At 49.3% G+C, this 25083-nt stretch overlaps 1 protein-coding gene across 1 annotated transcript in view; it reads left to right on the top strand.

Moving 5' to 3' along the window:
• The first annotated feature begins 1977 nt into the window (after positions 1-1977).
• Positions 1978-25083, top strand: part of LOC125427086 (phospholipase DDHD1-like) — a 40668-nt gene continuing 17562 nt past the window's right edge. The window contains exons 1-2 of the mRNA XM_048486105.1: positions 1978-2995; positions 17111-17284. Coding sequence (XP_048342062.1) covers positions 2059-2995; positions 17111-17284 — 1111 coding nt within the window. The 5' untranslated portion in view covers positions 1978-2058. The remainder of the gene's footprint in view (positions 2996-17110; positions 17285-25083) is intronic.

Below are 25083 nucleotides of genomic sequence, written 5' to 3'. Positions count from 1 at the left end.
CTGAGAGAACCGTGACTGGCCCAAGGTCACCCAGCAGGCTTTATGTGGAGGGGCAGGGAATCGAACCTGGTTCTCCAGATTACAGTCTGCCGGTCTTACCCACTACACCACACTGCCTTGATAGGGTCAGGCCTGGCAGCAACCACAAGAGACTTGCTTGACTACCCACACCACTTTGCCGGTCTCAACGGCTACTGCACAACTGGGTTGGGTCAAGCACCACCACTGGTCATGCTCCACTGGATACAGCCCAGGGGGAAAGAGAGAGGGAAGGCCAAAGATGGGAGCAGCTGGTGGATGGGAAGAAGAGAAGGAAGCAGGGAAAGGGGTGCAATGTGTCAGAAAAACATGCACCCTCTGTCAGCGGCTGTCACCTCTTCCAGTGGCAATGAGTTCCACAAGCCAAGCACCTCTTGTGGGAAGCAGTGCAAACAAATACACCAAGACACAGCAACGAAAAAAAACACTATGCAATTATAAAATAATCCTCCTAAGTGGCCATTTTCTCCACTTTGGGGGTCCTCCTAAGTGGCCATTTTAATCTACTCTGGGGACCAGATGGGATTTAGGGAGACCCACTCAGGGGGATCCACTCAGGACTCTGAGCATACTTTTTTGCTCCTTGAGTGGACTTTTTATCTGTGGGGAGACCCTCCATAGGTGTCAAACTCGTGCCCCTCCAGATGTTATGGACTACAGTTCCCATCATCCCCTGCCAGCATCATGCTGGCAGGGAATGGTGGGAACTGTAGTCCATAACATCTGGAGGGGCACGAGTTTGACCCCTGTGCCTGAGCAGACCCTCCCCTCTGCTTGCCCACACTCTAGTGCACAGGTGTCAAACTGGCAGGCCTGTTACAGTATCCAAAATACCTGTCACATCTTGAGAGCAGACAAGTAGATCAAACTGATCTAATCTGACAGCTGCTCCTCCCAGCACTTTGTCAGAACCAGCTGAAACCAGTCAGCTGTTCTTGGTTATGATTGGTTACTTGTTATATAAAAGCAGTGCTTGCTTACCAGCACTAGCTCTTAGGGTTTACCTGTTGCTGCAGGGCATGCTGCCCGTTTGCTGTTGGAGTTCCTGTATGCACTGTAAATATCTGCACTGGTGATAAAGTTTATGGTGATAAAGTTTATGGACTCTGGTTATCACTGGTGATAAAGTTTATGGTGATAAAGTTTATGGACTCTGGTTATCACTGGTGATAAAGTTTATGGACTCCAGTTATGGACTACAGTTCCCATCATCCCCTGCCAGCATCATACTCAGGACTCTGAGCACACTTTTTTGCTCCAAGTGTGGACTTTTTATTTGTGGGGAGACCCTCCATAGGTGTCAAACTGCAGCCTTCAGATAGCCATGGATTACAAGCCTCCAAGCCATCCCCTGCCAGCATGATGCTGGCAGGGGATGATGGGAACTGTAGTCCGTAACATCTGGAGGCCTGAGAGTTTGACCCCTGTGCCTGAGCAGGCCCTCCCCTCTGCTTGCCCACACTCTAGTGCGCAGGTGTCAAACTGGCGGCCCTCCAGAGGTTATGGACTACAGTTCCCATAATCCCCTGCCAGCATCATGCTGGCAGGGGATGATGGGAACTGTAGTCCATAACCTCTGGAGGGCCGCCAGTTTGACACCTATGCGTCTAGTGCAGGGGTGTCAAACTGGCGGGCCTCCAGATGTTCATGAACGACAATTCCCACCAGTCCCTCCCAACATGAGCATTGGCTATACTGGCAAGGGCTGATGGGAATTGTAGTTCATGAGCATCTGGAGGCCCGCCAGTTTGACACCTGTGGTCTAGTGTAGTGCTGCGGGTTCCTTACTCGCGGGGCGACCCTCCTGCCCTCTCTGCCTGCCGCTGCTGCTGCTGCTGCGGGGCCGCCCGTGCCTGGCGGCGCTGTGACGGTTAACGGTCGCCGGCCTTCCCTCCCTCCCTCCCTCCCTCCCTCCCCGCCCGCCTCCTTCCGCGAGGGGCGGCGCGTGAGGCGCGAGGCGCAGAGGCCGGCCGGCCGGAGGAGCCGCGCGCGCGGGGAGGGCCTCGGGCCGTCTCCCTCATGGACAGCCCGGAGGAGGAGGAGGAGGCCGACCGCTGCCGCCCGGCCGAGCCCTCCCTCCGGCGGCCGCCCGCCCGCTTCCACAAGCGCTCGTCGGCCGCGGCGCGGGGCCAGCAGGAGGAGGCGGCGGAGGCGGGGGCCGAGGCGGGGCGGCGGCGGCGGCAGCAGCAGGAGGGGGGGGGTCCGGGCGCCCCTCGGCCCGTGGCCCTGCTGCCGCTCTCGTCGTCGTCGTCCTCGTCGTCGTCCGGCTCTGAGGAGGCGCCGCCGCCGCCGCCGCCGCCGCGCCGCCACCACCCGCCGCACCACCACCGCGCCCACCACAAGGCCTCGCCGCTCCCCAGGCGCCGCAGCCGCCGCCGCCCCCCCAACCGCCTCCCGGGCCCCGTGGCCAACGCCGCCGCCGGAGCAGGAGGGGGGGCGCCGCCGCCGCTCTTCCCGCCGGACGACGAGGACGACGAGGAGGAGGAGGACGAGGAGGGCGGCCTGGAGGAAGGCGGCGGCGGCGGCGGCGAGGACGAGGCGGGCGGCGAGGCGGGCAGCAGCGACAACGGCGGCGGCCCGTCGTCGTCGCCTCCGCCGCCCCCGGGCTCGGAGCCCCGCAAGCGGGTGCGCGGCGGCCTGACGGGCTCGCCGTCGTCGCCGGCCTGCTTCGAGGTGGTGCGGGAGCTGGGCCCGGAGGAGGTGCGCTGGTTCTACCGCGAGGACCGCAAGAGCTGGAAGCCCTTCATCGGCTACGACTCGCTCCGCATCGAGCGCGCCTTCCGCGCCCTCCCGCGCCCGCCGCCCTCCCCCCCGCCGGACCCGGACCCCGACGACGACGACGCCTGCCCCCCGCCCGCCACCGGCGGCGGCGGCCCCCCCGAGCCCGTCTGCGTCCGCGGGGGCCTCTACGAGGTGGACGTCGCCAACGTCGAGTGCTACCCCGTCTACTGGAACCGTAAGCCCCCCTCCCGCCCTCTCTCCCGTGGTCACATCAACCCTGCGAGGGGTCTGCAACCTGCTGCTCTCCAGGTGTGCATGGACTACAAATCCCATCAGCCCCTGCCAGCATCGCCAATTGGCCATGCTGGCAGGGGCTGATGGGAGTGGCAGTCCATGAACATCTGGAGAGCCGCAGGTTGCAGACCCCTGGGCTAGAAGAAGAAGAGTTTGGAGTTACACCCAACCTTTCTCTCCTGTAAGGAGACTCAAGGCGGCTTACGAGCTCCTTTTCCCTTCCTCTCCCCCCTCTGCCACTCAGGTGGGGAATCAAACCCGGGTCTCCAGGTTAGAATCCACCTGCTCTTAACCACTACACCACGCTGGAAGTGGGGGACTGACCCAGGATGCCTGGCCAGCTGCCACGGATTCGCACCTGGGTCTCTGCCTGTGGTGGCGAACCTTTGGCACTCCAGATGTTATGGACTACAATTCCCATCAGCCCCTCCCAACATGGCCAATTGGAGGACAGGAGGCGGACAGGATTGTCCATGCTGGCAGGGGCTGATGGGAATTGTTGTCCATAACATCTGGAGCACCAAAGGTTTGGAGTGCCAGGATTGGCCATGCTGGCAGGGGCTGATGGGAATTGTCGTCCATAACATCTGGAGCGCCAAAGGTTTGGAGTGCCAGGATTGTCCATGCTGGCAGGGGCTGATGGGAATTGTAGCCCACAACATCTGGAGTGCCAAAGGTTCGCCACCACTGTCTGACATTAATTTAGCCGCTCCATCACACTGGAACTCCGCCTCGCTGTAGTCCCTGGAAGGGATGCAGGACCCCTTATTGGATTTGCCGCAGGTAAACTAGCATATGGTGAACACAGATTTGCACCTGGGTCTCTTAGCCTAACATCTTAGCCCTTGCATCACATTTTGAGTCCACCTTGCCTGATGTATGCAGGACCCCCCTATTGGATTCATCACAGAGGCTTACTCCCAAGTTAACCACCATGGGGTGGAACACAGATTTGTCCCTGGTTTTCCCAGATCCTAGTCTGACCTTTTAGCCACTGCATCACACTGGAAGTCTGCCTCACCACCATCCCTGGGGGGATGCAAGACCCCTATATTGAATTTGCTGGGGGGCTTGCTCCCAAGTAAACTGGCATGGGGTGAATGCAGCCTGTGACCCCATCCCTGTTGTGCATTTTGTTCATTTCATTTACACCCTGCCCAACCTGGTTTCCCTTGTTCTCTTCTCTGAGTTATCATCACAACAACCATGCGAGGTAGATTAGGCTGGGAGTGTGTGACTGGGTCCAAGGTCACCCAGCAAGGTTCCACAAATTCGTCCCTGTGTCTTCCAGATCCCAGTCCAGTGATGGCCAACCTTTTCGGCTCAGTGTGCCCGCATTTGGAAAATGCCTAACTCCACTCACCCCCTGCCCTAAACAAAAAAACCACAACTCTTTACATATTTGTTTACTTTTTAAAATACAGCCCAGTCGTGTGTGGAGCTTTGTGTTGTGTAAAGAAACAGCAAAGTTTTACAAAAGTGTGCGGTGTTGTGGGGTTTCCGGGCTGTCTGGCCGTGTTCCAGTAGCATTTTCTCCTGACGTTTCACCTGCATCTGTGGCTGGCATCTTCAGAGGATTGCAAAAGACTCAGAATTGCAAAAGTGACTCATACAGTGGTGAATGCTGGCATGTCTTGGCATGTCATCTTGGACACGCATGTCATGGGTCACTGTCCTAGCCTGACTCTTTAACCAAACTGTCTCTCTCTCTTTCTGTTTTATTCAGAAGTGATTTCCCCGTTAAATTCTATGTAACCTATCCCCATGGGACTGCGGTTGTGAGCATTTTGCAGTGCTAGGAGAGCCCTTAGGTCCTGACCACATGACAAATTACAATTTCTTTTTAACTTACCTTCGCTTATAAGTCCTTTACCACCTATTCCCCAAATGCCTTCCTTCGCTCGATTCTTACTACACTCTTCCAATCCTGCTTTCCCAAACATCAGTATGATGTGCTGATGCCCAGTTTTAGTATGATCTCCTTTCTTTTCCCTTTTCCTTTCATTCTTCCCCTGTCCAGAGTTTCCACTCACAAGTTTCCACTCTCTTGCTCCCAATGTGGTAATCTGACCTTTGCTTCCTCTTCATTAATTACTAGTCATTATGCATTCCATTCAGATTTTGCCCACACATCGAGTGCTGGCAAAGGTGATGAGCTCATTTCCATGCGATACTTTTCCGTTCTGCTACTACCCCATACGTGCTTACTCATAGCAAGAGTCTGCACCTGCTGGGTCAGGGCGGAGCAGCAACTGAGTGCCTCTCTCTCTGTATCTCATCATTCCTTCTCTTACCTGTCAGCCTCTGACTGTCTCTGGGTTCAGAATCAACGTTCCCCCCCTCTTCCGACAAGAAATTAACCAGGTGCTCTTTTTTTTAACACCACTCACATGTGCTGTCACTTGAGTCCTTTTAAACCAGGGGCTGCTGCCGCCCCCTCAGCGTTCCTAAAAAACGAGTTCTGCATTCCCGTCAAAAACCCTCTAAGCCAGTCTGCTGGTTTGGAGCCCGTTCTCCTTCCATTTCCTCTGAATGAACATCATAATGACTGTATGGATATTCCGGCAGCTCTTCCGACTTTGTGTTCTCTGTCCTAAAACATTTCTACGACAACAAAAACTTGAAAAACTTTGCGGTCTGTGCAGAGCATTCATATTTGTGTCTCTCTTGTTGTACTGATAGACTGTACCGATACTGTCTCAGCCAATCAAATCACACAGCGTGGGCAGCGTGAAGGAGTCCAACATTTCTTTCTTCCCTGAACAGTGATCTGTATTTTAACCATGAAACTTTATCATTCCACACTTAGGGGGTGTTGCATCACACTGTTCAACCACAGTTCTGCCGTTTCAGGAGTTTTGACTTTTGCACATTATCCTGTGTACCAGCAGTACCCACTCTATGGTTGAGGAAGATTCCCCGGCCTCCTCCTCGCTAGCTGCTGAGCTAGATCTGTTGTTCAGTGTGGTGTAGTGGTCAAAAGCAGCAAATTGTAACCTGGAGATGCAAATAAGATGCAAAAGTAACATGACAGACAGACAAGGCGTCATATATATGGGCAAATGTATAATATACGTACACACCAATCTCAGGCACAAGAGCCTTGTGACCATCAGTCAGGTCCATGACACTAGGTTTTATTCCAGTTCATTCTCTGACACTTTTAATTTTATTTATTAAAAAAACATCCACTTTATTTATTTATTTAATTAGGTTTATAGACCATCCTCCCCCTAGGGCAGCGGTGGCGAACCTATGGCATGGGTGCCAGAGGTGGCACTCAGAGCCCTTTCTGTGGGCACATGTGCACAGAGTTGATCGTTGGGGGGGGGTGGAAAATCACCCTCACACACACACACATCTAGGCTAGCCTGGGCACAATCCTTTACCTGGGAGTAAGCTCGGTTGCTGGCAATGGGGCTTGCTTTTGAGTAAACCCTCCTAGGGTCGTGATTCACCCATTTGAAGCATTGCACGGTTCATTCACCAAACTTACTCCCGAGTAACGTGTGCCTCAGAGCCAACCATTTTTTCTAAACTAAAACCTCAGTATTCAGGTTAAATTGCCGTGTTGGCACTTTGCGATAAATAAGTGGTTTTGGGTTGCAATTTAGGCACTCGGTCTCGAAAAGATTTGCCATCACTGCCCTAGGGGCTCAGGGCGGTGAACAACAACAATATATAAAAACAGCTTAAAAACACAATATAAAACAACTAAATATAATTAATAAAAACCAGGAACTGTATAGCGTCAGATGGCGTCACATCCCTCCCCCCAACCCCTCTCCTTTCCCTTGTGGCTCAAGGTGGATTATGATTTAAATTTTTTAAAACATTCTTAAAAGAAGAAGAGGAGGACTTTCGATTTATACCCTTCTTTTCTCAACCATAAGAGAGTCCAAAAAGGGCTTACAAACGCCTTTCCCTTCCTCTCCCCACAACAGATGCCTTGTGAGGTAGGTGGGGTTGAGAGAATTTGGAGAGAACTGTGACTGGCCCAAAGTCACCCAGCAGGCTTCATGCGCAGGAGCAAGGAATTCAACCTCAGTTTTCAAGATTAGAGTCCACATTGACTCTGTTAGAATAATAACGCATCTTGCCCAGAAGGCGCCTGCAGCTTGTACCACTAAAAGTTCTTTTGTAGTCAATAAAATAGCTTTGCCATGCTGCCTCAAAACTTAAAACAGCTCAGGAACTCATTCAACGGGAAAAAGCAAGGTGGGCTTCTTTAAACCTCAGTAGCTTTGGGTACCGTTTTATCGTTATATTGGAGATGATTTAAATGTAATTTATTGGTTTTAAATGTTTGAAGTGTTTTTATGAAATTGGTTGTGGTGGGTTTTCCGGGCTGTGTGGCCGTGGTCTGGTAGATCTTGTTCCTAACATTTTGCCTGCATCTGTGGCTGGCATCTTCAGAGGTATATCACAGAGAAACAGACTTCTCTCTGTGGTACACGGCCCACCACAACCAGTTGAATCCGGCCGTGAAAGCCTTCGACAATACATTGTTTCTATGAAATGGTGTAAGCTGCCCTAAGTTCAACAGAGATGTAGCCGCATATTAAATTTAATAAAAATAAAAAATAAGGAGGGGAAGAACCTGGAGGTGACGTGGTTTCTCATCGTTCTGTGCTGTCAGGAAGGTCACCAGTTTGTTTGCCTTTTTCAACAATTGCACACTTAGCGTTATTTTTACCGGCTTGTGGATGTGTTCAGGAGATGTTCTGTTCTTTGGGACATTTCATACCAGCTCTGGCTGGGTTTGATAAGAGATTGCCATTAGCCAACCCATCATCATCCTTAACCCCATTCCATTCTCCTTCAGCACCCAGAAGGCATGTGCAGGGAGAGGCCAATACCTGGGAGTTAGGCCACGGAGGGCTTTGAAGTTCCTAACCAGCACCTTGAACTGAATTCAGAAACAGGCTGTCGCTGATGTCACCATTTTAAAATAGGCAAGATGCATTCCCATCATCCCACTTAGCCCCTGACAGTAATCAGGCAGCCGTATTTTGAGCCATTTGAGGCTTCCAAAGGTCACCTGAAAGGTAGAAGAGCTTGTTATAGAGAGCCAGCGTGGTTCAGTGGTTAAGAGTGGCAGGCCCTAATCTGGAGAACCCGGTTTGATTCCCCTCCGCTCCGCATGAGCGGTAGGCTCTAATCTGGTGTACCAGGTTTGTTTCTCCTTTCCTCCACATGCAGCCTGCTGGGTAATCTTTGGCCTGTCACAGTTCTCTTTGAACTCTTCCAGCCTCACCTACCTCACAAGGTGCCTGTTGTGGGAATGGTAAGGGAAGTTGATAGGAAGCTGAAAGGTTACTATCTTGAAAGGTTGAGAAAACGATTCTTGAAATTTTTCACAGACCAGGAAAGGGATTTGGGCGTCTTAGTTGATAGTTCCATGGGAATGTCAACTCAATGCATGGCAGCTGTGAAGAAGGCAAACTCTATGCTGGGGATCATTAGAAAAGGAATTGATAATAAAACTGCAAAGATTGTCATGCCCTTATATAAAGCAGTGATGCGACCGCACTTGGAGTACTGTGTTCAGTTCTGGTCGCCACATCTCAAAAAGGATATTGAAGAGATAGAAAAAGTGCAGAGAAAGGGCAATGAAAGGGATGATTGAGGGACTGGAGCACCTTCCTTATGAGGAGGAGCTGCAGCATTTTGGGACTCTTTTAGTTTGGAGAGGAGAGCATCTGAGGGGATAGAGTTGAAGTCTGTAAAATTATGCATGGGGTAGAAAATGTTGACAGAGAGAAATTTTTCTCTCTTTCTCACAATACTAGAACCAGGGGGCATCCATTGAAAATGCGGGGGAGAAGAATTAGGACTAATAAAAGGAAACACTTCTTCACGCAACGTGTGATTGGTGTTTGGAATATGCTGCCACAGGAGGTGGTGATGGCCACTAACCTGGATAGCTTTAAAAGAGGCTTGGATAGATGTATGGAGGAGAAGTCATTTATGGCTACCAATCTTGATCCTCCTTGATCTGAGATTGCAAATGCCTTAACAGACCAGGTGATCGGGAGCAACAGCCGCAGAAGGCCATTGCTTTCACCTCCTGCATTTGAGCTCCCAAAGGCACCTGGTGGGCCACTGCGAGTAGCAGAGAGCTGGACTAGATGGACTCTGGTCTGATCCAGCTGGCTTGTTCTTATGTTCTTATGAAAGATTGAGAAAAGTGGAATATAAAAAACCAACTCTTCTTCTTCTAATCCAACCACAAGGAAACAAAAATATGGTTTAGCATGGCTAGGTTAGCTGAGGCTAAGAAAGGAGAGAGTTAGTGAACCAAATACAGGTGACAATAACTTTCATGTCAAACAGCAAGGCTCCTTCTATGAACACCCCAGAGCTCTTTACCTGCTCTGCAAACACCAACTCCACTTGGCCCACCGCTGGTAGATCCAACTCTCCCAAGCATTTCCCTTGTCCTGGCCAGCATCATTTCGGTCTTGTCCGGATACCGCTTCAGTCTCTCAGGGGAGAAATCTAAGATCTGTGGTATGTTGCTGGGGATAGGGCGAGCAAGACGAAAACGTCCTGCCGCTTAGCATTGGGCCTTACGTCATCGGACTCTTCCCTTGGGGAATCAGACCCATTCAAAAGTGATGCTGTCTCAGCTTTCCAAACAACTGAGAACTTGCGTAGTGTACAAATCTATTGGCCTGCTCTTTCTGTCTCTTTCCAAAGACAATCTTCTAGTGGAAGATTGGGGGCTTTTGCATGTCAGCATGGCTCCAGTGATATCTATAGACTGTGTCATCCCACAAAATTTATGTTCTTCTGATCTGTTGTTTTAAACTTGTTTAGCTGTTTTGTTCTGGTTGTTGGTTGTAACAATACATTTGATTTGATTTTGCCTTTGTCTATACACCGGTTTTACTTGTTTTTACCGGTTTTACCTATACACCGGTTTTTCACATTTGTGATGCAAAGTATCCTGTCACATTTTTATTCTGCAGTTCTTCTCTCAAGGAGCACATGACTGCAACCCTTTCCTCGCAGTGTAGTTGGGAAGATCATCATGAATCATAGAGCAGAGAGAGAGGTTTGCAAGATCCCCAGTGAACTTTGCCCACAGAACTTCTGATTTTTTTTTCTCTCTTTCTCATTTCCTTCCAGTAGAGAAGAAGAAGAGTTTGGATTTATATCCCCCCTTTCTCTCCTGTAAGGAGACTCAAAGCGGGTTACAATCTCCTTGCCCTTCCCCCCTCACAACAAACACCCTGCGAGGTAGGTGGGGCTGAGAGAGCTCCAAAGAACAGTGACTAGCCCAAGGTCACCCAGCTGTCATGTGTTGGAGTGCACAATCTAATCTGGTTCCCCAGATAAGCCTCCAAAGCTCAAGTGACAGAGCAGGGAATCAAACCCGGTACTCCAGAATAGAGTGCACCTGCTCTTAACCACTACACTACGCTGGCTCTCTTTCACAGTAATTATTGGGCAGTTAGGAGTACATGCATAACTTCTTATGTAGTGCAGAACTTAGAACCTGGTTTCCAGTTCTAATTATAGCCAAGACGAGATTGAGGATGTGTGGACAGCATCTCTGAAGCCAGATAAAGGGCGGATAGGCTTTCGTGCCCTATCAAGGTCATGAGCAGTCCCCCATTGCTTTATTACTGTCTCGGTTCGTGCCCACCTTCCATATCCCCCCCCTTGTTTAAAGAACCCCTTTCTGAACATGGAGCAGAAACGAGCGGCTGTTTGAATGTGTTGGCAGACTTGTGTCACTCCCAGCCGTTGTTCTTGCTGGGCCTTAAGACCATGCGAGAGGGCACGTGTGGCAGGGAGCCCCCTCACTCGGAATGGGCGGAGGAGGAGAGGCCTCCAGCAGTTGGCATAGTTGGGTGCCTTGGGCACTGGATGGCGTGGGTCTGGGAGGCAGAAACATTCTGACTGCACAATGGGAGAAACAGGGCACGTTTTTTGCCCGGCCAGCTGTGGAGTGGGCGAAGGCCATGCCTCCTCAAACAATGAGGTGATAACCGGTGGAGGGGGAGGCAGGCAGAGATTAGGAGACAGCGAAATGTCAGCAGAGCAGGGGCTTCGGTGGGTGTCCTGCTGTGCTGTTACTTCCACTGCAAGCAATTTCCTCTTGCCAAATCTGACCAACAGATGTTTTAACTGGCAGCGTATGCCGCTCGCGGAGGGATTTCCGAGGTTTCAAAGGGGGAGGCTTCCCAAGCAGCACTGGGTCAGAAAGGAGATGTACACATGTGGCCTGGAGGAGATTAACAGAGCAATCCTCAGGAGAGTCACTCCAGCTTAATCCCATTCATTTCAGTGGGTTTGGAATGGAATAACTCTACATAGGATTGCACCGTTTGAGACAGATGCTTCTCTATTGATGGTAATACTACAGTAATGGTGACCTGTTTGCTTTGGGTAGCTGTATCAGATTACAGGGTTAAAATCACAGGAGATACAGGAGGGTTTGTGTTGTTTGATACTCTTTTATTAAACCCAAAGCAAAAAAATAGGCCAGCCTCTGGTCTCCATATGGGTCTGGGAGGCAGCAGGCAGCACAGAGCTGAACCCACGCCGTTTGCCGCCTTTGAGCTCTCCTCCTCGGAAGACCGCAGTTTAAAGCTGGATCCATCCAGGCTCAGCCCAGCATTGAACTGTGAGCTTGGCCTGGCTGGACCCAGCTTTGAACTGTGGGCTCCACTTCTGAAATCTACTTGGACTTCAGAGAAAGGGGGAAAGGGGGCCCATCACAGTGGCGTATTTGCCTGGGGACACGGCGCAACAAATCTGGTTATGTGGGGGTGCAAAATCGGGCCCCCATGTGACCAGATGCCTTACTGCACCTGCACGATTCTGCTGGGCCAGGAAGAGGGGCTGGCTGAGCTCTTACTCATGAGTAAGTGCTTTGAAAAGTAAGCACTGTCAGGCTCCAGTTGAGAAAGTCACGCCTGTCTGCAGGACTGGGAAGAGGAGCTGGCTGGCCACAGTTCCTCTTCCCGGCCCAACAGCTGGGGCATGAGAGAAAGTCACACCGTGGCTGCTGGACCAGGAAGAGGGGCTGGCCACAGCTCTTATGTGCAAGTAAGCACTTAAAAAGTAAGCGCTTACTCGCAAGTAAGCCCCACTTATTTGCGAGTCGGGTTCCACCTCCTGTTCTGGGCCCAGCAGCCACTTCGCGAGAGAAAGTCACACCCGCCTGCTGGGCCAAGTGCAGGAGTTAAAACAACAGTGCTATAAACGCCCAACAACAATAATGTGAAGTAGCATTACCACCTATTAAAATCCACCTATTAAAATCTCCCCTTGGTCAGGCCTGATTGTCCCGATAGGGGAATAAACTTTCGGGAATGTTGTACATTTACATGATGATTATGGATGAAATTCAAAATTAAGCCCCAGTTTAAAATAGCCATTTATTGCATTCTGTGAAAGCTGTAAAGAGCAAAGCATTTGTGCCTACTGAAGTGTCTTCTTCAGGGCCAGAGCGAGAGGGAACTGTGCGTGCCCTGCGCCCTGCCACACACCCCACCAGGCCCCGCACCAGCACACACCCTGTACGTCACACACACACCCGTCCCCTTGGCACTACGCCACTGATATTCTTACACACGTTTCCTAAACAAGGATGTTTTCTTTAATTGAGTTCTGAACCATGTGACATCGACACCCTTTTCTTGTTTGATTGTTCTGACAAATTTGTCCTGGACTTTTTTCGAAGAACGGTTTGCTGCCTTTGAATTCCTTTGTGTTTCTATCTACATTATATTTTATTTCCTTTGAGACAAAGACAAATGTGTGTACTTTTCCAGGCCTGATAGAAACTATTCCTGCTGACACTGTAGATCTTTGTAAGTGGAGACTTCTCCCAGGGCAGGACGGCAAAAGAACCTACGAATGAGTTGCATTGATTTTCCAGCTTGATTCGTTGCTTTCGCAGAAGCGCGGAGAGGCTCTCTGTTAATTTGTCTAATGGTTTTAGGCCGAGGGAGAATGCTAGCTAATAAGTGTCACTTGCAAACCTTGCTGACTAGACATTTTGGGGTGGTGGAGAGCAGAGATCAGAAATGAGATTTTCTTATGCGTTCAATGTGTGTTTTTATTTTTGATTCCTGGTTTCTCAGTTTTTCATTATCTCTCCTCAAATGCTTTGTATATTTGCTATGAATTATTTGATATTTGAAGGCATTTTCTGTTCGCATTGACTTGAATGCTCTTGTACATCCGCACACATGTAGGAACCATGACATGCAAATTCTTAAAAAATCCATTTCAAAGCTGCAAGAGAGGGCAGGGGATTTATTTTCCAAACTGTTTAACTGTTCTTTGTTTTCATCTTTTGTTTAACTGTTTCTACAGTTCAATATTATATTTGCCAATATTTGCCAACCCTTTTAGTAGATATGCATTAAATCTTAACCATCATCAAGAAATTACTGTCTGCCTTCCTGTTCAAAGTTTCTGAGTAGAACTATTGAAAGAGCATACAGTTTGACGTTATCATGGAACATTATGAACTAGCAGTAAAGCCCATCGTACAAACAAATACAACAGGCTCCAGAAAACTGTTGGTGGGCAGCCACCAAGGGGCCAACCCCTCCCTTGCCTCCCCACTTGGCCTTGCAGTTTACCACAGATAATGAAACCTAGCCCAATTATTCAGTTTTAAAAAGCTTACTTACAGATTCCCCCTCCCCCCAGACATGCTCCCTGAACTTTGCAAATGGGCTCTCCTTTCTCAGATTCCCCACACACAGAGACAGTTGGAACCCCAACCGGGGGGGGGGGGGGGGGAGAATCCACTTGTGGGAGCAACATGTGTCTACACCGGATTTGCCCTCCCTGGGGCACTTACCCAGGCGGTAGGGCAATATCGCCGGCGTGCAGCTGCCACGACCCTCCCTGCCGCTGAAATGTGGTGCCTGACGCAACACCAGTCCCCCTGCCACCACTGCTGGTGTTGTGGGGGGCAGGGCATGGGCATGGGCGGTGGAGGAGCGGCATGTTCTCTCCCAGCCATTTGCCGCATGACGCCAGCAGCTGGGCATTCAGACTTACGTGACCCTATCGGGTGGCATAAGTCTGTTAAACACTGTGAAGGGAGGAAGAGAGCATGACTTTCTACAGCAAGGGCTGCTGGGAAGTATAGTCCTTGCCCTGCCAGGAGGAGCTGGAATCTGAACCTTCCCAGATGGCTGAGGACTACACTTCCCATCAACTCTCACTTCTGGTTTGTTTTCAGGAATACGCTCCTCAATGATATAGTAAGATTATTATGAATAGTACCCGTTTCTCAGTCAATTTATTATTGCTCGAACTCAGTGGTGAGCGACTGTAGCATGCTGATTAGGATATCAGTGATAAATGTGTGATAAATCAGTGCCTGAATTCTGGCACTGCCAGCAAGTATCTTAACACTTATAGATTATAGATGCATTCCAGTTTATATGATGAGAGATAGCCCTGGTATTGGATTTTGTAGAAATTTTATCTCATATCTGATATATCACCAGGCTTTTAGTCAACACTGTTCATTTTACATTGTCTAGTTCCTGCTTCTTCATCCTTGCACAGGAATGGGGGGAGGAGGATCAATAATTGAGACAATCTGAATATTTGCTAAATTGGATAGACCAGAATGCTTCCTTTTTTGTTTCGTACAGTAGCAAAGCCAACATACCAAATTGTATAGATCAGTGGTGGCGAACCTATGGCACGGTTGCCAGAGGTGGCACTCAGAGCCCTCTCCGTGGACACGCGCAAACAGAGTTGCCCCCCCCCCCATATCTAGGCTGGCCTGGGCCGCTGGGCTCGATTATTAGCATTAAACCTGAGACCTAGTTTTGGGGAAGCAGTGTAGGTAACCCTGTTGAGCGCTGTTAAACCCCACTGATTTTCATGCAAAGAACTAAAGCGTGACTAAACCTGGGAATAAGCTCGGTTGCTGGCAATGGGGCTTGCTTTTGAGTAAACCCTCCTAGGGTCATGATTCACCCATTGGAAGAGTTTCACGGTTGCTTCAAAGCAAAGCCACCAACTACCACCAAGCTTACTCCCGAGTAATGCACGCCTTGGAGCCAACCATTTTTTCTAAACTAAAACCTCAGTATTCAGATTAAATTGCCGTGTTGGCACTTTGCAATAAATAAGTGGGTTTTGGGTTGCAATTTGGGCACTTGGTCTCAAAAAGGTTCGCCATCACTGGTATAGATGGTATCCCTGACAGTAATAGAATAACCTTCTTACAATTCCAGAAAGTGTTCCCCATAATCAGGAACCTTTTGCCTTTGACAAAATTACCAGTTGAAAACATCTGCTGGGTTCATGCTTCATTGAGGAATTTTTATTTATGATTTTCAAGGCATGCAAAAAAGCTCAAGTTAGAATTCTCCAGTAGTCACCATTCCTTGGGGGAAAGTTTTAGACTGCTTGAGTTTTTAAATTTTAGGCACATGACTGGGAGGGGTGGGGGTGGTGGAATCTGCCTACTGTTCTGTTTTGCAATGCACTGACTTCCTCAAACAACAGGCCTGATAATGGATTACTTCAGCGAAAACCTTTGAAACTGCACAGCTAGCAATCCCTGTAAAAGCTGTTCAGTCCCCGCCATGAAGGTGGGATCTGCTGTAGTCAAGCTATGACACAATTAGTTTTGCCCAATAAAAACATTTCAAATAAGTGTCGGAAGTGTGAACATCAAGAGGGAAGTTTTATCACTTATGGTGGGCCTGTGGAAAAGCTAAAGAAATGTGGAGGTCAGTACATACAACTATCCAAAAGATTTGGAAGCTCAATGTGCAAATGAAACTCGAGGTTTATCTGCTAGGACTTACAGACAGATCTCTGGAAAGAAAACACTTTGTTTTTGTATATGACAGCAAGAATGTTATATGCACAGAAATTGAAAACTCCAGCTATACCTACAGTTGAAGAATGGTGGGTAAAGGGACTAGAATTGGCCAAGATGGTCAAGTTAACTTCACTGTTTAAAGAAAAGAACTTAATTAAGTTCATGGACAATTGGAAATCCTTGATAGAAAATCTAGAGAAAACGAATACCTGGTGGTTTTGAAGGTTAAGGATTGTTAAATTAAGATCCAGTAGAGAAAAGTAAGACTTTTTATTTATAATGATGCTAAAGATTTTGTTTCATGCTTAACAGCCAAGTGCAGAAAGTTCAGGTAGGGTTTAAGGGTTAATATTTAGTGTAGAAGAAACTGGAAATCTTTGTGACATAAGTACTTTATAGCTTGGTGAGTTTCTGTCTGTGTATGTTTTGGGTTTTGATTTTGAAGTTCAAATTAAAAATGTCAGCAAAAATTAGCCTTGAAGGATAATGGACCTTTAAAATTAAGAACTAATAGAGTATAGTGTGATTTTACCAATTTGTAAGTAATGTTTACAAGGATGTAACTGTTTCTATTACTTAAGCATCAAGAGGTATAGTTATTTACAACTAACAGACTTGTGGGTGGAGATGATGCCTCTCTACTGCCGCCCCCACCCACTCCAAAGGGTTTCCCCACTGTGCAAGAAGCTCGAAAACACATGAACAAATAAACAAAAGAGCCTGCAAAAATAATGTATGGGGATAACAGAGATACCAAATGCCTGGCGGAACAGGTCCATCTTGCAGGCCCTGCGGAAACTATGTAAGTCCCGCAGGGCCCTGATCTCCCTAGGGAGCCTGTTCCACCAGGTAGGGGCCAGGGCTGAAAAGGCCCTGCCCCTCGTCGAGGCCAGCCTGATCATTTTTGGGCCAGGGATCACGAGTAGGTCCTCCTCCGAGGAGCGGAGGGGCCTACCGGGGCAATATGGGGAGAGGCGGATTGTAGATTGTACTGTAGATTTACTGTAGATTGAGTTGTAATACTCAATTCAGACGAAGTTGGAAGTTCCTGAGATAAACGTACCTATCTATATTTGTAATTTCTGTAATTCTCTTTTATGATCAGAGTACATTTAGCGACAAAATTAAAATGTTTAAAACCAAAACCCAGACAGTGTAATTTTTTAATTGTGGTGTTTGCTAGTCTACAGTCTTGAAACAGTTGTGTTCCTTGTCTTGTTTTTTTAGAGACCGAAAAGATTCCTGTAATGCGTGGCCAGTGGTTTATTGATGGCACCTGGCAGCCCTTAGAAGAAGACGAAAGCAACCTCATAGAACAGGAACATCTCAGCTGTTTCAAGGGGCAGCGGATGCAGGAGAACTTTGATATGGAAATATCAAAACCCCTGGATGGAAAAGAAGGTAAGTGCCTGTTAACAAAGACCCCGCCGTGTTTCGTTTTGTGAAGGCCCCACCCTTTGATGTGCAGACACAGAGCACCAGGTGGGATTCGCCATCGGCTTCCTTTTGTCTTTTTTTCCCCTCTGAAGCACAGTTGAAAATCGGCTCGGTTTGTTTTCAGTATCTACAGCCCTGTGAGGCAGTTAAAAAGGTTGCATGAATCTACTTGTTCTCCAAGCCCGTTTTTGTTATGTTAAGATGCGTTTTGTTGTATTTGGAATACTTTGTTGTGCCTGATCTTGTCCCCCTGAAAGATGTAGTGACTAATTAAAAAAAAAACACCCAGAAAGGTCTTTAACTGTACACCAGTTACACCACAGGTTTTGTATTTTTAAAATTCTGGCTCTTTCTGCAGCTAGTAGAATCATGTGTTGTAGTTTTGTCGCTTTACTGTAGAACAAGATATTGTTTTTAAATGATTAGGCTATAAGTCTTGCTTTCTGGGTTTTGAGAGTAACACCCAGTCCCTGTTTGGGGTGTGTACATAAACAGCAATTAACAAAAAACACTGTTGGTCCTGCTACTTGAGAACACAAACACACAAACTTCAATACTTACTACTGATTTACTCAGTGAACTGAAAAGAGAAAATAAGTGCACTGTTGTGTATTGTCTAAAACAGCTATAAATATACATAAATGCCAAAAGTTACAAAAATACAAACCACTAACACTATACATATACAGAAAATACAACTGTATACATAGGAACAATATAATCTAGGAGTTCTTTTTGTTTTGCTGTGTAATGAAACACAGATAATTACAGTCCTTTACTGTCAGTATATATGAAGGACTCGGTTACAATAGCTGTACACCTTTAGGAGTGCAAAAGTATCCAGAACGAGGTGTTCTAAAATGCCATTTGTGATAATGAGGCATTTTCATGAGTTCTTCATCAGTGGAACGCTGTGACCACTAGGTGCAGAAGTAGTTCTCTGCGCTGTGACAATAGAAAGCAAAACTAAATTGCACAATATCCCAACCACAACATAGAAATATTACTATAATTCCATGCACATGAACTTACATTAGGTAATTCATTGCCACATTAATGCAGCAGTGTTTACAACCCTAGATTGTATTCAGTTCCTAAAGCACTGAATGCAGGACATGATCAGGTGTAGCATACAGAGAACGTCTAATCGTCCTTAAATAGGTTAACTTCACACAGGTGGGTATTACCCAATTAAGGTAAGTAACTATGAGTTTGCAAACTCAGTTTAGACTGCATGGGGTTTACACTGTCTTCGTAAACCCCACGCAGTGACTATAATTGAGCAATTTATATTTTACCACAAAATCCGTTGTTCTGAGTGTGCTCTTGTCACAGCAGAGCAGGCCTGAAGCTCGAATGCACTGGGCAGGGAGGCAGCGATGTCTGTCTGCTGCCCGCATTGCCTCCCAGCTGCCTGCAGCTCTTTTTGTTGCTCTGCTGCAGCCAGATTTTTCCTCTGCCTCCCAGCTGATGCCTGAATCACTTGTTTTGCCCGGTTGGGAGTTCACTGGGAAATGGCTGTCAGGGCGAAGCAGCTGGCTGCTTGCCCTCTTTTTCCAGTCTGGTGGGTAGGACAGTATTAATTTTAAAAAATCTGTTAAATTTAACGATAGAAGAATTGAAATTACACAGTTCCCAGCAGAGTGAAATGCAACAGAAAAGTTATTCTTCAACAAAAGTCTGAATATAAAAAGTTTGGCTACAAAACATATAGACCAGTGATGACGAACCTATGGCACGGGTGCCAGAGGTGGCACTCGGAGCCCTCTCTGTGGGCACGCGCACACAGAGTTCGTCATTTGGGGGGGTGGAAAATCAACCCCCCCCCACACACACATCTAGGCTGGCCTGGGCCGCTGAGGACGATGGGCCTGGTGCCTGTGCTCCGGGTGGCTGCTGCCCGAGGCGGGCACAGAGGAGGCAGAGATGCCAGAGGGGCACAGAGTAGTGCGCGCGGGATTTGCTGGAGGCTAGAGCAGGCTGGCCCCTGCTTGAGCAGGTGGGGCAGAGGAAGAGGGAGCCAACCGGTTTTTTCTAAACTAAAACCTCAGCATTCAGGTTAAATTGCCGTGTTGGCACTTTGCGATAAATAAGTGGGTTTTGGGTTGCAATTTGGGCACTCGGTCTCAAAAAGGTTCACCATCACTGATATAGACCAGTGGTGGCGAACCTATGGCACTCCAGATGTTCATGGACTACAATTCCCATCAGAAAGTAGACAGAGAGATCTTTTCCCCCATCTCTCATAATGCCCGCATGGCGTAGTGGTTAAGGTGTCACACTAGGATCAATCAGTATCAATTGGCATATATATTGACATAGTTGTAATACATCCTCCCCAAAGAAAGCAGTGGCAAAGAATCTCTTAATAACAGAGTGACACTACAAAATTAGAAAGAACAGAGCTATCCCAATTGGCCATGCTGGCAGGGGCTGATGGGAATTGTAGTCCATGAACATCTGGAGTGCCATAGGTTCACCACCATGGATATAGACCAAAGAGAAAGACGAAATAGTCATGTGCAGACAAGCTTACACAATAAACACACAAGGAAAACAGCATTCAGCAACACAGCATAAGGACAAGGAGGAGAGTAAAAGGGGGAGGGAGGGAGGGAAGAGCATTCAGAGCTACACCATAATATGCAGACAATGAAGGTGACCCTCAGTCAGCCAATGGACAGGTCATCTGCCCTGCATTAACAGAAGCAAACCAAATGGTGCAGCTACCTTTCTCCTGAAAGAACTTACAGGAAGATGCCAGATATTCTAACATTTAATACCCCAGCTGGGGCCAGGCTCAGCGCGGCTAACATGCATAATTTAATACAGCCATAAAACGATAACTTAAATTAATGATTAAAACATGTCATAAAAATCAAAGGGAGATTTAAGTCAATCAGAAACGTTCGTCCACGTTGAGTCCCAATTTTGCCTGGTCTTATGGATCCCATTTGGGCGTAGGTTTCGGAGCCAATATAATTCATGGGCAGCCACCTCAGCTTTGAGTGTAGGCTCAGAAGAACACCTTGATCTTGCATGCTATGCGGAATTGCTATGAGAGTCCTGATATCCGGCAGCAAATTCCACGATGTCGGAACCTATGTAGGGCTGTGAAGACCCTGGCTCTGGTGGAAGCCAACCAGATGTCCTTAGGGCCGGGAATCACCAGAAGGTTGCTATCAGAAGGGTCCTCTGTGGGCAGTTCTGGGGAGATGCAGTCTGACCTTTCTCTCCAGTGGGGCTTTAAAGCAGCTTCCATCGTTCCCCTCTGTTGATTGTTATCCTCGCAACAACCCTGTGAGGGTATGATTGGCCCTAAGTCACCCAGCCAGCTTCTGTAACAGACTGAAGATTTGAACCTGAGTCTCTCAGAAACTTTAGCCCATTTCCTCTTCTATTGCACTAAATACAAGGGAATTAGGGGGAAATATGTGAATGTTCCTTTTTTTTTGAACTGTGATAGGATATCAGATACTCAAAAGATCTTATACTTTCTAAATAATTCTGATCTTGTAGTTTGTGAATTGGTGGCCAAGTTTTTACTGGAAACCATGGTTAAGAGCAGGTGGATTCTAATCTGGAGAACCGGGTTTGATTCCCCACTCCTCCACCTGAGTGGCAGAGGCTTATCTGATGAACCAGATGGGTTTCCACACTCCTACATTCCTGCTGGGTGACCTTGAGCCAGTCACAGTTCTCTCTGACCCACTTACCTCACAGTTCTCTCAGCCCCACTTACCTCACAAAGGAGCTTGTAAGCCACCTTGAATCTCCTTACAGGAGAGGAAGGTGGGGCATAAATCCAAAATCGTCTTCTTCCATATGAGGTGTAGTCGCATCTAATGGTCAGCATAGAACGAGGTGACGACACGGAGAGATAACATCTGGTGGAGATCGCCAGCAGCCGGAGCCGGAGGTCCGTGGTTCCTAAGCTTAATCTCCCGCTAAGCTGGTTCCTCGGCACCTTATTATTATGATTCTAATGGGGGGGCGCGGTAGAGGGGCTGGACGGAGAGTCCGGGAGAAAGGGAGAAGCGGGGAGATCATCATGTGATGCATGATCTCACACCTGGCTGCCACGGTCGGAGAAGAGCCGTAGCCGCCTGGGCCTAATCCTCACCTGGGGGCAGATCATTGTCCTCCTTTGTCCTGGGGCGACTCTCCGGTGACTGAGCCAGATAGTTCACGTGACCTCGTGACTCATAATGAGGTTGAGAGTAGAAGTGGGGAGTGCTGTGGCGACCAGAAAGGCCGTGAGGGTCCGCTATGGTGTGCCAACGGGCCCCACCACGCGTGCTGTTGGCAGTCAGCAGTGTTTTATTACCTACATCTCCTCCTTTTTTACATTTTAGAAGGGGACCGAAATGCTAAGTGGGATTAAAAGGACGCTTTGTCTCCATCCTCGCCGCCCGTCTGGTCAAGCTGACCGAAGCTGCTTGTGTAACATTAGAACCTTGTGGCTGCGGGGTAAAGAGAAGAAGGGAAACTCGAGGGGCTTCTTTACACACGCTACAGGCAACATTAGACACACACTGAACTAAACAAGATCCTATAACGAGGGCGATACAATTAAACCAATGCAGAGCTGCAATAACAGCAATTCTCAACCATCCTCTCCCGACAGCCAGCTCCCAGAGGGCTGACCACCAATGGGGGCGAAAACATCATATTTTCAGATTAGACGCTAATAAGCTTCTTGCAGCTCACTTGCATTTCATATGAATCAATTGGGAATTGTCAGAGAGGTTAAAGCAACATGGCACAGTTGCGTACATTTTCACAACCTTGGTGATGCAACAACAGCAAATGTCAATCAATAGCGACTTACCGCATTATCTAAGGTCGCTTGACGAAACTCCTGCTGCTCGGAGGCCAGGGCATCCAGAGCCCCGGTGGAGAGGTAGAGTTGATAGACTTCGCGAGTGGGCGCGAGGCCAGCCGGGCCGATAGTCTTAGCGTTGTAGGAGGGCGAAGTCCGGGGACTCCCACTAAGGAAGTCGCAAAGGGGAGACAAATTCGCTTTTGGAGAGGCGACCCAGCATCGACCGGGTCCGTCTGACAGGAGGGATCCCGAAGGCAGAAGCGGAGCGGGCGGGCGGCAAAGGCGGCCCGGCTCCTGGGGTGGAGCTCTGGGGTAGGGACGACAATTGGTGAGGCTTAATTGAGGCAACAAAGAGTCCCGGCAGAGAGTCGAGGCGGGAATGTAATTAAACGCGTTCTCTTCCCCGCGAGGTCCAGAACCAGTACCCCTGGGGAGCAAGGATACTCCGAACACGGGGAAATGTCCTCCATGTGTGTGCAGTTCCACTGGCCCGAGCCGGTTACGAATGGGCCCGGTCTGTTCTCGCTTGGCTGGCGCCGGTGATGCAGCGGGCGATGAGTGTTGATTCGTGGTTAAGCGACAGTCTTGAAGTGACAAGGGAGAGCGCCAGCCAGCCGGGAGGGTTTGGACGACGATTCCCCGAAATGGGCGCTCATAGAGTACCTGATGGATGAGGCATTCATGAAGGGCTTAACCCAGACTCCGCCTTAGGAAGTCTCCGGCGCTTGCAGGCAGACGGGAGCAGGCAGGAGCTTAGCAAGCTCCCGACTCCCAGTGTACTGGCCCAGGCAAAGGGCAAAGGGACTAGACGTTGGTGCGGCGGTGAATTACCCCCCAGATGTTGGTCTGGTAAAAGCTCGCCAGGGGTGGCGTCATTGCCGCTGGGCAGGAGGCAGCAGAGCAGGCAACAGGATGAGTGGCCGCTGAGCTGGCAGTGATGATTGCAAAAGAGAAGCGGCACAGAAGGTTCTCCGGAGTGTCTCAGGGTGGTTTCGCTGGCATGCGAGCAGCTGCTTGAAGCTTGGCTGGCGGTCGCCTTGACGCCTCCCCAGGTCATTCCGGGTGCTGGGGCATGACGGCTGGCGTTCCTGTTGAGACCGGGCTGGGCGGATCCTTTAGAGAATCAATGTGTTCCATCTCCGGGATGGGGTTGGTTTCTTCCTGGCTTCATTCCGCTGGGCTGGCCTGTCATGGCGAAGTCGGGATCCACAGGGACCTGTAGGAAGAAGGGATTGAAAACACACCCCTTCCCCAGGTTATGGGAGGGGTCGAGGTCCCGCCCAGGCTCCTCGGCTCCTAGAGCCTGATGGCGGAGATCAGGAGATCGAAGCTTTTTTGTTTGAGTTGGGGTTTTAGGAGTTTAATATAAGAAGGCTTGTTTTGCAGCCTGCGCGTGAAGGTTGCTAATCAGCAACACAAAGCGGGGCTTTGGAAGCCGCCTCTTTGGGGATAGGGTATCCGGGAATGAAGCAATCAGAGGGATTAGAGGGCAGATTCCCATCGCACACAAAAAAAAAGAAAAAGGGGGGGGGGTTTCTTTGCAAGGAGTTGCACTTTACCGTGACCTTGGTGGCTACCTAAGGTGAAGGCTGGAGTGAAGCTTAAAATTTGTGATCTAATTATCTTTGAGGAAATGTCAGCCAAACCACTCCTTAAAGAGGCTGCTTCGGCCAAAGCGCCTTAGGAAGTGATGATGGTGCTATAATACCATCACCACTGGAGGCTTCAAACTGGTTTGTGGGTGAATTTGGTGCGGCAGCCTCCTTTTAAACTGGGGCCTGTCCTGGCAGTGCTGGGCGTATCAGGGGTGACGGGCCCAGATTTTAATCCAGGGAGGGCCAGTCAGCCAACTGGCCCCTCCCGCCTTTACTGGTCGAAAAAAACAGAAGGAGAAGAGAGGGGAGAGGGAACAAGTTTCCCCCACGGAAATTAGAAAGTGAATTTCGGAAGGCAATAATTGGGATCAACGATCTGTGATGGCCTTACCCATCCCAGACCAAAGTCGCTTTTGACCCTGACTCATGAGGTCCCTTCCCCAGAAGACTGACATGGATGTCTACAAAGCGATGGGGCGCACTGTGAGACTGCCGCCGAAGTCCTGGGCTGTTGACCCGTGAGCTGGCAGGCGGATGCTCCGCCTCGCCCGGTTTGTCTCCCCACCACCACCCAGATAAAGCTGGCAAGCCTCCGCTGGCCACTGAGTCGGGCTTTCACTCGGGCTGCTCTGGATAGACGGTAACATCAGCGCCCGGTGTCCACCAGGCCCTTGAACATACATCTCTTCTATGGCGAAGCTCTCAGGTATGGTAGCGGGAGCTCCCGATAAGCGTCTCCACGCTCGCCGCGATGGTGGTGTGGGCTGCTCTACGTTGGCTGCTGGGGCTTGTAGCCTTATTATTGGGTCGGCAGCGGGCAACGCAGCATGTGGGAGCAAGAGAATCAATTGGCCGCAGCTGCCGAGCTGGCTCCGGCAGAGCAATTCCTGTGGGATGTTTGTCCAGACCTGGAGATGGATGGGTCGCTTGGTGCTGGAGTCGATCACTCGGGACGGCGATGAACAGTCCCACGTTCAGCCCGGCAGAGGCTCTTTGGCAGCACTAGCCCAATAGTCCCGTAGGGATGGGCCTCATGCCATACTGGGTTGGGGCTGACAAGAACCTCGTGGGGAACTTAAAGGAGATAGGCTGGCGCATGCGAGCCGCAGATGCCACGCAGAGGTAGCGGCTTTGGCAGGGGCCTTGGTGTTTGGGTCTGCTCTAGTACTCTCCTCCTTGGTCCTGGGCTGCAGAGAGGAGATGCCCGAGGCGTGGAGTTTCCCGACCGGCAAAGTCAAGTGGTTTCTCCAGTGGAAGCCTTTCTGGCATCGTGGGCACCGGTTTTAGGTGGCCAGCTTCTCCTCCCCTGGGGGAGGACCCTCCTCCATCGGGGCTGTGGCCCC

The sequence above is a fragment of the Sphaerodactylus townsendi genome, linkage group LG02 (assembly GCF_021028975.2).
Source record: "Sphaerodactylus townsendi isolate TG3544 linkage group LG02, MPM_Stown_v2.3, whole genome shotgun sequence".
Taxonomy (NCBI): Eukaryota; Metazoa; Chordata; class Lepidosauria; order Squamata; family Sphaerodactylidae; genus Sphaerodactylus; species Sphaerodactylus townsendi.
This window is presented reverse-complemented; position numbering and strand designations above follow the sequence as displayed.